At 49.2% G+C, this 16,019-nt stretch overlaps 1 protein-coding gene across 1 annotated transcript in view; it reads left to right on the top strand.

The window, feature by feature from the left end:
- Positions 1-461: 461 nt before the first annotated feature.
- NEB (nebulin) overlaps positions 462-16,019 on the top strand; it is a 218,009-nt gene continuing 202,451 nt past the window's right edge. The window contains exons 1-3 of the mRNA XM_064154908.1: positions 462-522; positions 9,600-9,665; positions 14,911-14,955. Coding sequence (XP_064010978.1) covers positions 9,633-9,665; positions 14,911-14,955 — 78 coding nt within the window. The 5' untranslated portion in view covers positions 462-522; positions 9,600-9,632. The remainder of the gene's footprint in view (positions 523-9,599; positions 9,666-14,910; positions 14,956-16,019) is intronic.

Here is a 16,019-nt window from a genome sequence, read left to right as displayed (position 1 = left end):
ACTTGGTGCCATGGTCTGGCCTTGAGCTCTGTGGTAAAGGGTTGGACTTGATGATCTGTGAGGTCTCTTCCAACCTTGGTGACACTGTGATACTGTGAACTCGACACCACCATGGCCATCAAACCTTGTCTCCAAGTGCCATGCCCACATATTCCTTGAACACCTCCAGGGATGGGGACTCTACCACCTCCCTGGGCAGCCTGCTCCACTGCCTGACCACTCTTAATCCTCATGTCCAACCTAACCCTCCCCTGGCACAATTTGAGGCCACTTCTTCTCGTTCTATCACCTGGCACTAGGGAGATGAGATCAGCCCCACCTGGCTCCAATCTGCAATCAGGCAGCTGTAGAGAGCAGTGAGGTCTCTCCCCTCAGCCTGCTCTTCTCCGGACTAAACAGCCCCAGGTGCTCCTCATCAAACCTGTTTTGCAGCCCCCTTCAGCAGCTTTCTTTTGTTGCTCTGGACCTGCTCCGGTGGAGATCACAGCCTCAAGGAAAAACTTGGACTGATAATTGACTTAGGTAAGTGCTTTCTAAATGCTCAGCTACCTGAATGTTGTGGCTTTGGGTCTTTTTTGTTCCAGCTTTGTGGAATGGCTGCTAGGCAGAAAGGACTGGCTGCTGAGTCTGAGGGAGGGAATGCCTCTGAGGAGGCCTGCAGGAGAGGTGCTCAGAGGCTGCAGCAGCTCTGCTGGGAGCACAGGCTGGGGGAGATGGGGCTGTGCAGGCTGGGGAAGAGAAGGCTCTGAGGAGACCTTGGAGTGGCCTTCCAGTGTCTGAACCGGGGGGGCTACAGGAGAGGTGCTCAGAGGCTGCAGCAGCTCTGCTGTGAGCACAGGCTGGGGGAGTTGGGGCTGTGCAGCTTGGAGTAGAGAAGGCTCTGAGGAAGGTCTAAAGGAAAGGTGCTCAGAGGGCTGCAGAAGCTCTGCTGTGAGCACAGGCTGGGAGACTTTGGGCTCTGCAGGCTGGGGAAGAGAAGGCTCTGAGGAGACTTTATTGTGGCCTTCCTGTGTCTGAACTGGGGGGTCTGCGGGAGCTGTGCTGTGAGCACAGGCTGGGGGAGTTGGGGCTGTGCAGCCTGAGGAAGAGAAGGCTCTGAGGAAGGTCTATAGGAAAGGTGCTCAGAGGGCTGCAGAAGCTCTGCTGTGAGCACAGGCTGGGAGAGTTGGGGCTGTGCAGGCTGGGGAAGAGAAGGCTCTGAGGAAGGTCTATAGGAAAGGTGCTCAGAGGGCTGCAGAAGCTCTGCTGTGAGCACAGGCTGGGGGAGTTGGGGCTGTGCAGCCTGAGGAAGAGAAGGCTCTGAGGAAGGTCTATAGGAAAGGTGCTCAGAGGGCTGCAGCAGCTCTGCTGTGAGCACAGGCTGGGAGAGTTGGGGCTGTGCAGCCTGGGGAAGCGGACGCTTTGAGGAGACTTTATTGTGGCCTTCCAGTGTCTGAACCGGGAGGGGGGAGGGGGCTGCAGAAGAGGTGTTCAGAGAGCTGCAGCAGCTCTGCTGTGAGCACAGGCTGGGGGAGTTGGGGCTGTGCAGGCTGGAGAAGAGAAGGCTCTGAGGAGACCTTATTGTGACCTTCCAGTGTCTGAACTGGGGGGGCTGCAGGAGAGGTGTTCACAGGCTGCAGCAGCTCTGCTGTGAGCACAGGCTGGGGGAGTTGAGGCTGTGCAGCCTGGAAAAGAGAAGGCTCTGAGGAAGGTCTATAGGAAAGGTGCTCAGAGAGCTGCAGCAGCTCTGTTGTGAGCACAGCCTGAGAGGGTTGGGGCTGTGCAGCCTGGGGAAGAGGAGGCTTTGAGGAGACCTTATTGTGGCCTTCCTGTGTCTGAACCGGAGGGGGCTACAGGAGAGGTGCTCAGAGGCTGCAGCAGCTCTGCTGTGGGGACAGGCTGGGGGAGTTGGAGCTCTGCAGGCTGGAGAAGAGAAGGCTCTGAGGAGACTTTATGGTAGCCTTCCAGTATCTGAAGGGGTCTGCAGGAGAGGTGCTCAGAGGCTGCAGCAGCTGTGCTGTGGGGACAGGCTGAGAGAGTTGGGGCTGTGCAGCCTGGGGAAGAGAAGGCTCTGAGGAAGGTCTATAGGAAAGATGCTCAGAGGCTGCAGCAGCTCTGCTGTGAGCACAGGCTGAGAGAGTTGGGGCTGTGCAGCCTGGGGAAGAGGAGGCCCAGAGGAGGCCTTATTGTGGCCTACCAGTGCCTGCCGAGGCCTGTGGGGGGGCACTACTGACAAGGTCTGGTATTGACCGCATGAGGAGCAATGGGTTTGAAGTGGCAGAGGGGAGGTTGGAACTGGATGTTAGGCAGAAGTTGTTTGCAGTGAGGGTGGTGAGACACTGGCACAGGTTGCCCAGGGAGGTTGTGGAGCACAGAAGCACAGAATGGGATCTTTGATCCCATTCTGTGCTTCTGTGCTCCACAACCTCCCTGGAGGTGTTCAAGGCCAGGTTGGATGAGGCCTTGAGCAACCTGTTCTAGTGGGAGCTGTCCCTGCCTGTGTCCAGGGGTTGGAACTGGCTGAGCTTTGAGGTCCCTTCCAACCTAAACCATTCTGTGAGAGCTCAGGAGGGACTTTTTTAGGGTGTTGGGTAGTGATAGGAGTGAGGGGAATGGATCCAAGCTAGAGGAGGGCAGATTCAGCCTGGATGTTAGGAAGAAGTTCTTCAGCATGAGGGTGGTGAGAGCCTGGAACAGGTTGCCCAGGGAGGTGGTGGAAGCCTCATCCCTGGATGTTTTTAAGGCCAGGCTGGATGTGGCTCTGAGCAACCTGATCCAGTGTGAGGTGTCCCTGCCTATGTCAGGGAGATTGGAACTGGCTGATCCCTGAGGTCCCTTCCAGCCCTGAGAGTTCTGTGATTCTGTGGACAACATAAAATAGAAGCAACTTGCTAATGTTAATGAAGAAAAAGGACTCAGTGACACAACAGTGCCCATTGGAATGGGCTGCCCAGGGAGGTGGTGGAGGCACCATCCCTGGGGGTCTTCAAGAAAAGCCTGGATGAGGCACTTAGTGCCATGGTCTGGTTGATTGGATAGGGCTGGGTGCTAGGTTGGTCTGGCTGAGCTTGGAGGTCTCTTCCAACCTGGTTGATTCTATGATTCTATGATTCTAACTATGGGTTAAAATATGGCCTTTGCCAGCAGCACAATGCTTGTTTATGCTGGGTGGCCTCTTGGTGACCTCAGGAGGTTAAATTTAGTGCCTGTGATGTCAGCCAGTTTATCCACACAAAGGGCAAGATACAGCAATGGGATCTCTGGCACTGGATCTCCTGTGTAGTTCTCATTCGGGTGCAAGGGTGGATGAAAAGCCTCTTGTGGCTTCGAGGTGTTGTCTTCAAGAGGTAGCTGCAGGCCTGCAGTTCAAAGATGTGAGCTGCTTGGGGTTTGTGGTGTGGGATCTGGCCTTGGCTTGTTAACCTCTGCACTGGGATCCCGAGAGAGAGAGAGAGGCATTACAAAAGGAACACGAGGGGATGGATGTTCAGAACAACACCAGATGTCAGTGACCAGCAGGGAGGCACTTCTGCAGTAGTCCTGTCTTTCAGGGGTGAGGAGCTATGATGTAGCTACTCTCTGGTCCTTACAGACAGGTCCTCTCTAAGGATTGCCCTCCTGTACTCAGCACTGCTCAGGCAACACTTCAGAGATGGGTGCAGTTTGGGGTCCTCACTACAAGTAGAGATGAGGTGGGTCCAGAGGAGGGCAATGAAGAAAATGAAGGGTCTGGAGATCAGGTGTGGTGAGGAGCAGCTGAGGGAACTGGAGGGGTTTAGTCTGGAAAAGAGGAAGCTGAGGAGTGACCTCATTGCTCTCTACAGCTCCCTGAAAGGAGGTTGCAGTCAGGTGGGAGTCAGTCTTTTCTCACAAGGAACAAACAATAGGATGAGAGGAAGTGGCCTCAAGTTCTATGGGAGGATTAGGTTGGACATAAGGAACACTTTCTTCCCCAAAAGGGTTGTCAAGCTCTGTCTGAGCTTGCCCAGGGCAGTGGTGGAATACCCATCTCTGGAGGGTTTAGGAAGCTGAGTAGCTGTGATGCTGAGGTCCATGGTTCAGCAGTAGGCTTATAGTGCTAGGTTAATAATTGGGCTTGATCTTAGTCTTCTCCAGCCTAAATGACTGCATAAAGTTGATGTCCTAGCATCCTAGGAATAGCAGAGTTTATCCTTAAGGGGGAGAGATTGCTTGCAGGAGCTTGCAAGAGAACTGCACAGCAAATCACATCTCATTCATTGGAACACAAACCCTGTGAGGAGAGGCTGAGGGAGCTGGGGGTGTGCAGCCTGCAGAAGAGGAGGCTCAGGGCAGAGCTCATTGCTGTCTACAACTACCTGAAGGGAGGCTGTAGCCAGGTGGGGTTGGGCTCTTCTCCCAGGCAACTAGCAACAGAAGAAGGGGACACAGTCTCAAGCTGTGCCAGGGCAGGTCTAGGCTGGATGTTAGGAGGAAGTTGTTGTCAGAGAGAGTGATTGGCATTGGAATGGGCTGCCCAGGGAGGTGGTGGAGTCACCATCCCTGGAGGTGTTGAAGCCAAGCCTGGCTGAGGCACTTAGTGCCATGGTCTGGTTGATTGGCCAGGGCTGGGTGCTAGGTTGGACTGGATGATCTTGGAGGTCTCTTCCAACCTGCTTGATTCTATGATTTGGAAACACTTGCTGGTTTTGTGAGCATAGCAAATAGAGTCACAGAATCAGTCAGGGTTGGAAGGGAGCACAAGGATCAGCCAGTTCCAACTCCCCTGCCATGGGCAGGGACACCTCACACTAGATCAGGCTGGCCAGAGCCTCATCCAGCCTGGCCTTGAACACCTCCAGGGATGAGGACAGAGGAAGGCAAGCTTCTGTCGAGCTAGGAAAGCTGATTTAAAGCAGGTGATTAGAGCGAGGTGTAATAACAGCCAGTACTGTAGCAGTGACTTAGGAGGAGGGAATGCCTCTTGGAGGAAGAGCAATGTCAAGTCCAACTGTTAACCAGACCATGAACCCAGACTTGTTGAAAAGAGCCATGAAGGAGGATGGTGAGTCACCAGCCACGGGGCTAATTTAGGCATCCGTGGAGATCTGAGCTGGAAACAACAATGAACTACATGTTCAATGAAAAGAAAAATTGCTTCTTCACTCCATAAAGGCTTGTCATCACTTTTGGGGAATGCCACTTTATGCATCCAATCAGTGCTGCAGAGAAAAGCAGCTCTGGGTTATTCCTGGAATGCACACACAGAGGATCTGGATGGGGAGGGCAGAGGGTTAAGCTGACATGGCTCTTGTGAGACTCTGTCGACATGCTGTGTTCGTTTTTAGATGTCTTCAAAAGAGGCTGAGAAAACTGAAGGGCTCTTAAATCCACAGAAAGCAGACTAAAAGGGGAAGGATTGCCTAATGAAGCAAAATGTGAAGTATTCAATGACATATAGCTTGCCTAAAGGTGGAAGAGAGGGATCTGCAGCTCTCTGCAGAGCATAAAATGCTTGGCAGGAGTGAATGAGATCTGATCTTTCATCTGGATATAAATATTAACCTCTGGAAAGAGTTAAGGGACAAGATGGGTGGCAAATGGCTGAGAGCAGCCCTGAGGAAAAGGCCCTGGGGGTCTGGGGTGATGCAAAGCTCAACATGAGCCTGCAGTGTGAGTGCAGCCCAGACAGCAACCCTGTGCTGGGCTGCAGCAGGGCAAGGGAGGGGATTCTGCCCCTTTGCTCTACTCTCCTCCGATCCCACCTGGAGTCCTGTGTGCAGTTCTGTAGCTCCCAACACAAGCAGGACATGGAAATGTTGGAGCCAGTACAGAGGAGGCCACCAAGATGCTGAGAGGGCTGCAGCAGCTCTGCTGTGAGGACAGGCTGGGAGAGTTGGGGCTCTGTAGCCTGGAGAAGAGAAGACTTGGAGGAGACCTTGGAGTGGCCTTCCACTATCTGAGTGGAACCTACAGGAGGGCTGGGGAGGGACTATTGACAAGGTCTTGTAATGACAGGACAAGGAGTAATGGGTTTAAACTGGCAGAGGAGAGATTGAAACTGGATGTTAGGAAAGGGTTCCTTGCAGTGAGAGTGGTGAGACACTGGCACAGGTTTCCCAGGAGGGTTGTGGATGTTCCCTCCCTGGAGGTGTTCAAGGCCAGGTTGGATGTGACCTTGAGCAACCTGTTCTAGTGGGAGGTGTCCCTGCCCATGGCAGGGGGTTGGAGCTGGATGAGCTTTGAGGTCCCTTCTATCCTAAACCATTCTATGATGTCCCTCAAAGGCTCCCAACAATCATTTATTGAATTCTGTGATGGAGATGATGAGAGGAGATAATTGCTGGTGTTGGTTTTTAAATGCACCTACTTGAAGGAGTAAAGCAAATCCTACAATGTGAAACAACTACATGATCTAAGAGGTCACTTCTGTTACTGCTACCATGATTCTGCTCCATGTATCATATAAAATCTGACCTTCTAAAATACTTGGTGCATTAGAATTGCACTCAACCCGTTTATTACGTGTTCTTAGGCCTTCTTCCCAGGCATATTGGTTGTTAATCATGCTCCTTTCAAGTTTTTCTCCCTGCAAGTAGCCAATTTTCACATGTTCCTGGGTCCCTGTGTTCAGCTCTGTACCATAAGTAGTGATGGAACTATTGACACTTGTTAAGTTGATGAAGAGCTTCAAGTAGGCTTAAGGGATGAAGTTAAAGACAGGGTTACATTAACAAATTAATTCAAATTCCAGATTCTTCTTCTTTCCTCTTGAAGCTCAGAGATTCTTCCAGCATAGAGTCATGGAATCATAGAATATGCCAGGCTGGAAGAGACCTCCAAGAATTGAGGTAGTTTTGATTCAGGCAAACCAAAGGAATTTAGTTATCTCTCATTTCAAATTAGTTGTTGTTGTGAGTTCAAGGCCTGCCTGGATGTGCTCCTGTGTGATCTGCTTTATGTGTTCCTGCTCTGACAGGGGGGTTGGACTTGGTGGTGTTCAGAGGTCTCTTCCAACCCCTACCATTCTGAGACTCTCACCTCTGAGTGAAGAAAATGTCCCTGTTTTTCCATCTGATTGCTGCCACTGATTTGCCCAAGGATCCATTTCAGCAGGGACCTGGTGTAGTGCACAGAATCACACAGAAACATGCAGGTTGGCAAAGCCCCTCAGGATCACCAAATCCAACCTAGAACCCTCCTCTACAAGATTCACCTTAAACCAGATCATAGAATCAACCAGGTTGGAAGAGACCTTCAAGATCATCCAGTCCAACCTATCAACCCTTAAACACATCCACGACCCTTAAACATATCCAGGCTGGGTGACTCCACCACCTCCCTGGGCAGCTTATTCCAGTGCCTGACCACTCTCTCCATGAAAAACTTTTTCCTGATGTCCAGTCTAAACCTACCCAGTCTCAGCTTGAGGTCAAGCTCTGCTGTGTTTTGGCTTTCCTTGGGAGCTCAGAAGCATCCAGCTCTCTTCTCCTTCATGTTGCTGAGAACAGGTGGCCTGCTGTAGGGTCACCAAGTATATTTTGGGCTGAAACTCGAGCAGGCTGGAGCCAGATTGGCTGTGCTAGCCACATGAGTAATTAGGAGCTGATACACCAGAGGCTTGCTCTTGCCTGGTGCTGCTCAGGAGGGAAGGCTGGAGAGGCTTTGCTCCTAAGGATATTTACTGGATGTTGCTGGTAAGAACATTTAAATCCCATTTAATTTCTTTTCCCTGCAGTGGGGTCTTGAGCTGTTTCCTGATCCTGTAAGGTTTGAGGAGTTGTGGTTATGCTTTGCCCATAGAAGTCAGATTTTCCTGTTAGGATTGACCAATTGCAAATTCCAATAGGAGGAAAAGAAGCTGGAATTCAGTTTTGGAAGCATAACTGAAAGGTGTAATAGGGGCAGCTGGTAGAGATTGTATCCTTGTACTCAACCTCTGCTTCTTGACTTTTATTCATAACCTTTGGCTTACTTTTCCACACAAGATGCTGCTTATTAATGGGAGTTATTTTAATGGTTATCATTCTGCTTTAACCAATTGATTAATTTATTTTTTGGGGGGTGTGTGTAATTTCTCTCAACACATTGGAACTAAGAAGGGACAGTATTCCATGTTCCTATATTTAACCTGCAGTACTAGACTCCACTTGCCTCAGAAGGAATTGCAGCTTAGCCAGCTAAACAAAACCCACCCCTGTCATTTGATAGTATTGGTTTTCATGGCAAATATCTTTGGACTCAGGAGCAGCTGTTCCAAAGCCTCATCCCCTACCAACATTAGAAACAGGGCTGCAGTTCCCTGGTGGAAAATTGTACCTTTGCCTTGCAGCAAAATCCTTGTGTTAATTAATTTGTTTGAAGGGGTTTTTTTTGATAGCAATTTGTGCTTTGCCCTCCATCCAGCTGAATGGATTTTCATCTCTTAGGTCTGAGGAAATAGAGAGGGGAGGCAAAGCCACAAGAGCTTAACAAAAACCAAACCTCAGAGGACATCTATGTAAGCTAATGCAGGGAAAAACACAAATTGCCTCATTAACCTAAGGCCACTGAAACCCAAATTCTTGCAGTCTTTTCCTACATTATGTTTTTATTTATGGTAATAAAAAAGGGATTTTTAATACTCTTAATAATACTATTATATTATTATACTCTGTATTATATAGTATGTAATGTTGTTATCTTATTAATATTATATATTATTTAAACATTATTAAAGTAATACCTATTATTAATGATATTATTATTATTAAAATAAGAGGCAAAGCTCCCATTCAAACAGGAGCTTGAGTAATGTGAGGAAATGGTAGAGAATAGTTGCAAAGAAATGAAATGTTCTTCATATCACACTGTGGTGATTGAAAAAACCATAACAAAACAGGCTTCCAGAAATCAGACTTCCTCTGATACCAGGGCTGGGTGCTAGGTTGGACTGGATGATCTTGGAAGTCTCTTCCAAACTGGTTGATTCTATGATTCTATGGGGGTTGTTTGTTTAGTTCCAGTATTGGTGACACAGCTATTAGAATCTTGTCCCAGATTGTGGTTCCTATCAAGATGTTTGAAACTCAACCCAATGCATTCCCATAATGGTCAAAGCAATGCCAGAACCCAACAGCTTTCTGGGGTTCAAGTTCTTTCTGCTGTTTCAAGTTCTTTCCCTGGTTTGCTGGGTTGGAGTAATCTGATTAGCTGCTAACCATGGGCCCAGGTGCTTTATGAACTTGTTTAGTAGCTTAGAATCATAGAATTGGCAGGGCTGGAAGGAACCTCAAAGATCATCGAGATCTACTCCCCTCTGCCATGGCCAAGGACACCTCACACTAGATCAGGTTGCCCAGAGCCACATACAGCCTGGCCTTAGAAACTTCCAGGGATGAGGCTTCCACCACCTCCCTGGGCAACCTGTTCCAGGGTCTCACTACCCTTATGGTGAAGGAGCTTCTCATAGTTATAGAATCACAGAATCAAGCAGGTTGGAAGAGATCTCCATGCTCATCCAGTCCAACCTAGCACCCAGCCCTATCCAGTCAACCAGACCATGGCATCAAGTGTCTTTTCTTGAACACCCCCAGGGATGGCAACTCCACCACCTCCCTGGGCAGCCCATTAGTTCTTTATTCATGGCCTAATACTTTCTTATTCATTTGTTGCATGACCAGTGAGTGGGGGAGAGACAGAAGAATACCCTCAACATGGAGGAAGAAGAATATGAGGAGGTTGTGGAGGTAAGAAGGAAGTCTGAGTGTGGAATATTTGTCTCCTGCCTTGTGAATGAATGTATTAATCACTTGAATGAGACGTTGATGGCTGCTTGCTGTTTGATCTCTGACAATTAGGCTGCTGTGAGATGCCTGTTAAATGGTTTCATCAATAAAAAGCAACAACAACAACAACAAAAGTGCTCTCAGTGGAGCAAGGTCTCCCTGGGTTCCTGTCAAAGGCTTGATTATTGCCATTGCTATTCACCAAGGTGTCCTGGCACTGAAGTGCATTAAAAGGAAATGCCTCCTTGTGAAAAATGAATCAGGTTATTGGGTTTTCCCCTTGCCCAGCTATTCCATGAAGGCCAAGTGCTGCCATTTTTCAGCCTCACTTTGCTCACAGTGGTGTTGGTAGGGGGTTTATTTTGCAGCAGTTCTGTAATTTCCTTATTCCAACTGGTGGTTTCATAGAATCATAGAATCAACCAGGTTGGAAGAGACCTCCAAGATCATCCAGCCCAACCTAGCACCCAGGCCTGGCCAGACCATGGCACTGAGTGCCTCATCCAGTCTTTTCTTGGAGACCTCAAGGGACAGAGACTCCACCACCTCCCTGGGCAGCCCATTCCAATGCCAATCACTCTCTCTGTGAAGAACTTCTTCCTAACATCCAGCCTAGACCTACCCTGGCACAACTTGAGACTCTGTCCCCTTGTTCTATTGCTGGTTGCCTGGGAGAAGAGGCCACCCCTCACCTGGCTACAGCCTCCCTTCAGGGAGTTGCAGACAGCAATGAGCTCTGCCCTGAGCCTCCTCTTCTGCAGGCTGCACACCCCCAGCTCCCTCAGCCTCTCCTCATAGGGTTTGTGTTCCAGACCCTTCACCAGCTTCATTGCCCTTCTCTGGACACCTTCCAGCACCTCAACATCTCTCTTGAATTGAGGGGCCCAGGACTGGACACATCACAGCATCTCAGTTTCTCTCTGTGTGGAAAGAGGCAAGTGCAGCCAGTGGCTCAAGTATTCAGTGCAGCAAAAGCAGAGGCCCTCTGATGTCAGCATCTTTGACTCTGTAGTTGAGTTTTAGACCTGTCTGTCCTCTGTGGTGCAGTCTTCTCCCAAAGATTCTTGGAAATGGAGAGTCATGGCAGGAATTCCCTGTCTTCCAAGTGGCAAACTTAATACTTGCATTGTTGCTGTGTAGATCTGCGGTGATGTTGGTCCCAGCACAGATGCAGTCAGTAGCAAGAGTAACGGCTTTAAGTCGCTTTATCCTCTTCTATCCACGTGGGTGATGCCTAGGAGGTGTTGAAGGTCTGTGTGTCCATCATTCCTGGGATGGAGAAGCCCCTCTATGTATGTAGTGTTCATGTGCTTGGTCTCACTGGTGCAGTAGAATCTCTGCAGCCAAACTCATGAAATCACTTGGGGTGCCGGTGAATGAGGACTAAAAGCAAAACCAAGGTGCCAGAGAGGTTGTGGAGTCTCCTTCTCTGGAGGCTTTCAAAACCTGCCTGGATGTGTTCCTGTGTGACCTGCCCTGCCCACACATCTTGCTTTGGCAGGAGGGTTGGACTGGATGATCTCTAGAGGTCCCTTCCAACCCCTAACATTCCAACATAGTTTCTCTGCTTAAATAAGGGTTGTAACCATCCCACACCTCTACTGCGAGGCTTGCTGATTACTCCTCTGCATAATTATAGATGCAGTGGGCCATCTCTTTTCCCTCCTGGCTTGCCCTCTGTCATCCAATCCATGCTAGAGAGGATGACTTGGGAAGCCACTTCCCAGCCTTGCCTCTGTGCCCACTGCAGTGCAGAAACGCAGCAGTTTTGTGGCACCAAGGTATCATTAACCAATTCAGCCTTGGAAGTTGCAGAGATGGAGCTAGATTTAAACCTGTAGATATCCATGGGGCTGCATCAGGGATTGATCTGTTGACAGGGCATTTAAATTCACAGTTCTATGCCTCACTGTTGAAGTCCCAGCAATCTGATTAAAGACAAATCCCTGGGAACTGGGGAACCTACAGCTTGATGCTACGAGTGAGTGCCGTTGGAATGAGTTTGTTGCTGAGACAGATGAGGGCAACCAACAAAGAAGGTGGCCTTACCTGCTGCTTTATTTCTATTCCTAAATGAAGTTGTGATATGAAATACATGAGTGGTTATAACCAATTGCTCAGTGTCTCACAGAAGGTTTGGGGCTGGAAGGGACCACCAGAGATCATCCAGACCAACCCTCCTGCCAAAGCAGGGTCACCTAGAGCAGGTCACACAGGATCACGTCCAAGCAGATCTTGAAAGTCTCCAGAGAAGGAGACTCCACAACCTCTCTGGACAGCCTGCCCCAGGGGTCCAGCACCCTCACAGTTAAGAAGTTTCTTCTAATGCTTTCATCTCTTGTGTTCCAGCTAGTACCTGTTGTTCTTTGTCCTGTTGCCATGAAAAAGAGCTTGGCCCCTTCACCTCGATATCCACTCCTCTGATGTTTATAGACATTGATAAGATCCTCCTTCTTACCCTTTCCTTCTCCAGAATAAACAGCCCCAGGTCTCTCAGTCTTTCCTCATAGGAGAGATATTCAAGTACTTCAGTCATCCTTGTAGCTCTCTGTTGGACTCTGTCCTACAGATCCCTGTCTCTTTTGAACTGAGGAGCCCAAAATGCTTACAGTATTGCAGGCGTGGTTAGACCAAGGCAGAGTGGAGGGACAGGAGAGCCTCCCTAGACCTGCTGATTGAGGAAAAGGAGAATCTAATAACAAATGTAGTCATCTCCCAACTCTGCATCTCTGCACTCCATTCAATGGACTGTTGATTTTGGCAGTGTGACAGCTTTAAGCCTTAACTGGCTTCATAAGTTTCAAATAGGGAATGAGAGAACACTTTTTGCCAATTGAATGAGTTAAAGGCAGTTTGGAAGATAGGAGTTATTGGTCAGAAAGTCCTTTTCAAAGGCATTGTTGCCACCTAGTCACAAACACACCAGGCCTTCATCACATTTCTGGAGAAGACTGAAGGGAGAAGTTCTTCCCAGAGTGAGTGATTGGCATTGGAATGGGCTGCCCAGGGAGGTGGTGGAGGCACTGTCCCTGGGGGTCTTCAAGAAAAGACTGGCTGAGGCACTTAGTGCCATGGTCTAGTTGATTGGATAGGGCTGGGTCATAGGTTGGACTGGATGATCTTGGAGGTCTCTTCCAACCTGGATGATTCTATGATTCTATGATACAAATACCTGAGGGGTGGGGGTCAAGTGCCTGGGGCCAAGCTCTTTTCAGTGGTCAGCAACAGTAGGATAAGAAGCAACAGCTGCAAACTAGAACAGAGGAGGTTGCACCTCAACATGAGGAGAAATTTCTTTGCAGTGAGGGTGCCAGAGCCCTGGAGCAGGCTGCCCAGAGAGGCTGTGGAGTCTCCTTCTCTGGAGACTTTCCAAATCCACCTGGCTGCATTCCTGTGTGACCAACCCTAAGGGATCCTGCCTTGGCAGGGGCAGTGGACTCAATGATCTCTAAAGTTCTGTGATTTCCTATTGCCATGTAGTTGTGTTTGTGCTTTGTGAGCCTTAAATGCTCCCTGTAACAAAATCAGAGAATGGTTTAGGTTGGAAGAGACGTCAAAGCTCAGCCAGTTCCAACCCCCTGCCACAGGCAGGGACACCTCCTGCTAGAACAGGTCACTCATCCAACCTGGCCTTGAACACTGTCATGGAGGGAGCATCCACAACCTCCCTGTGTAACCTGTGCCAGTGTCTCACCACTCTCACTGCAAAGAAATTCTTCCTAGTGTCTAGTCTAGGTCTTCCCACTTCGAGTTTAAACCCATTACTCCTCGTCTTGTCATTACAAGACCTTGTCAATAGTCCTTCCCCAGCCCTCCTGTAGCCCCCTTCAGGTCCTGGAAGGCCACTCCAAGGTCTCCTCCAAGCCTTCTCTTCTCCAGGCTGCACAGCCCCAACTCTCTCAGCCTGTCCTCATAGCAGAACTGCTGCAGCCCTCTCAGCATCTCTGTGGCCTCCTCTGGACTGGCTCAAACAGTTCCATGTACTGTATTTTTTTGGCCCATGCTTATTTGTTGCTGCTGGAATGATTCACAGATTCATAGAATGATTCAAGTTTAAAAGGACCTTGAAGATCATTCAGTTCAGCCCCCCTGCTATTGTCAGAGCCACCTTCCTCTAAACCAGGTTGCTCAAAGCCCCATCCAGCCTGGCTGTGAACACCTCCAGAGAGGAGACATCCACAGCCTCCCTGAGCAACCTGTGGTATGTTGAGGGGTTTGTCTGAACAGCTTTTTGTAGAATCAGTCAGGGTTGGAAGAGACCACAGGGATCATCCAATTCCAACCCCCCTGCCATGCCCAGGGACACCCTACCCTAGATCAGGCTGCCCACAGCCTCATCCAACCTGGCCTGAAACACCTCCAGGGATGAGGCCTCAACCACCTCCCTGGGCAACCCATTCCAGGCTCTCACCACTCTCCTGCTCAACAACTTCCTCCTCACCTCCAGGCTGAATCTCCCCACCTCCAGCTTTGCTCCATTCTCCCTAGGTCTCTCACTACCTGACAGCCTAAAAAGTCCTTTGCAGCCTTTTTGTAGCCCTCTTGCAGGTACTGGAAGGCCACATTAAGTTCACTGCTGCTATGGACAAAGGCAGAGCAGTCAGTGTTGCAGGTGGTACTGGTGAATGTTGCAGACCTTGGCTACTTTAGGATGACCTCTGAGGTACTCTCCCATAGTCTTTTCATCACCAAAGCTGTGAGATGTGGGATGGACAAGTGGACAGAAACGTGGCTGGCATGAAATGGTGCTCACTGGTACACAGCCTAGCTGGCAGCCAGCAATTACTGATGTCCTTCAGGGAACTGTAGCTAAGAAGAACTCTGAGGCCAACCTCAGAGAGGGGAACCTACTGCAATGCTCTCAGAGTATTGCCCAACACTTGGAAAATGTATGGTTTTGGGATGCTGCTGCTTTGTTTTAGTATGGTCATCACAGTCTTCTCTCCTGTGGGCAAAATGAGGTCAGGATCCTGCATGAATTACCTGGGGGTCTGACTAACTGAGGAATATATGGGGGAAAAAAACCCCAATCATTAATGCAAAAACTGAGCAGGTGCTCAGAATTACTGAGGATGCAAGTGTGGCTGTGGAGGAGCTGATGAACTACAGTTCTCTTTCTCCACAGCTTACCAGAAGATAAAGTTTGGTCTTCTCTATGGTCAGTGCTAAGAATGATTTGGTTTCCTCTTCCTTTTTCTTTCCATAGTACTACATTGAAGAGACAATTATTGAGGAAGGTGAACCACATGAGGTAAAGGTCCCTGTCACGTTGTATGTGGTGGATGTCTGTGTGTAACTGATGTGTAATGATAATCAGTGACCTTTTGTATTCTGAGGTTCAGTGTTTCATATAAAGCAGACAACTATCAACCAACACTTGCTTCTTCATGCTTCACTCCCTCTGCAAGATGCTGTTATGGAATGATCTAGAGGAATTCTGGCTTGTTCTTGAGCATCCTGGCTGCCACTCTTGGGTTTCCATTAGAAGGAGCTGAGGATGTGTCCTATCAGAAAAGCACTGTGCTAATTTCTGCCCTGCCTTGTGTCATGCTGTCAGTCTTTACTCCTGCCCAGCAGCTGTTTGCACAAGAGCTGACAGAAAGAGGTTATATGAATAACAAGAAACCCAGACAGGGAGATTACTGGATGAACACATGGACAGCAATCCAATTCTTAGTGTAAAAGCCAATTATTAGGGTGAAAATAAGCACAGCTGCAGTGGATCTGAATGTGAGTTGCTATATACATGTGGCCACCAGGCAGAGATATATTATACTTGACCTTCTTGTGAAGAGAATCCTTGAACACAGGATGGAAGGGAGCTCATCTTGTCCAACCCTTCATGGGAAAAGCATGGTCATCATTTCTCTCCAAACCTCTCTTCTCCTTTCTGTTGGGGTGTTGGTTCCTACTGAAGGAGACAAATACAGAAAGTGTGGCACAAGCTGTGGCAGTGCCCTTGGTGTGTAGAGGAGCAAGTGTCAGGCAGAGCCTTTCTGCAGCCAGCCCTTAGCAGGACCTCTGCCCATCAGCTTCTGCCTGCTAGAAGCAGCCACTGGCTGCGCCAACCTGCCCTGAACTTCAACAAGTGCCTCAGTGAGCAGAGAAGTTTCCAGCCCTGACCAGAACTGGTTCTGCTCTGGCTCAGGCTTACCAGTGTATGCTGATAAAGAAGTTGATAAATGATTTAATGGGTGCTTGAGTGACTGATTATTGAAGCATCCCAGCTGTGTCTCTGCCAGGGCTGTGAGCTGGCCATGAGAAAATGCTGTTTGGTGGAAAATGTGAGTTTTAGGTCTTTGTGCATTGTGTGTT

The sequence above is a fragment of the Pogoniulus pusillus genome, chromosome 2 (genome assembly GCF_015220805.1).
Source record: "Pogoniulus pusillus isolate bPogPus1 chromosome 2, bPogPus1.pri, whole genome shotgun sequence".
Lineage (NCBI taxonomy): Eukaryota > Metazoa > Chordata > Aves > Piciformes > Lybiidae > Pogoniulus > Pogoniulus pusillus.
Note: the sequence above shows the minus strand (reverse complement) of the source record. Positions and strands in the feature narration are given on the sequence as shown.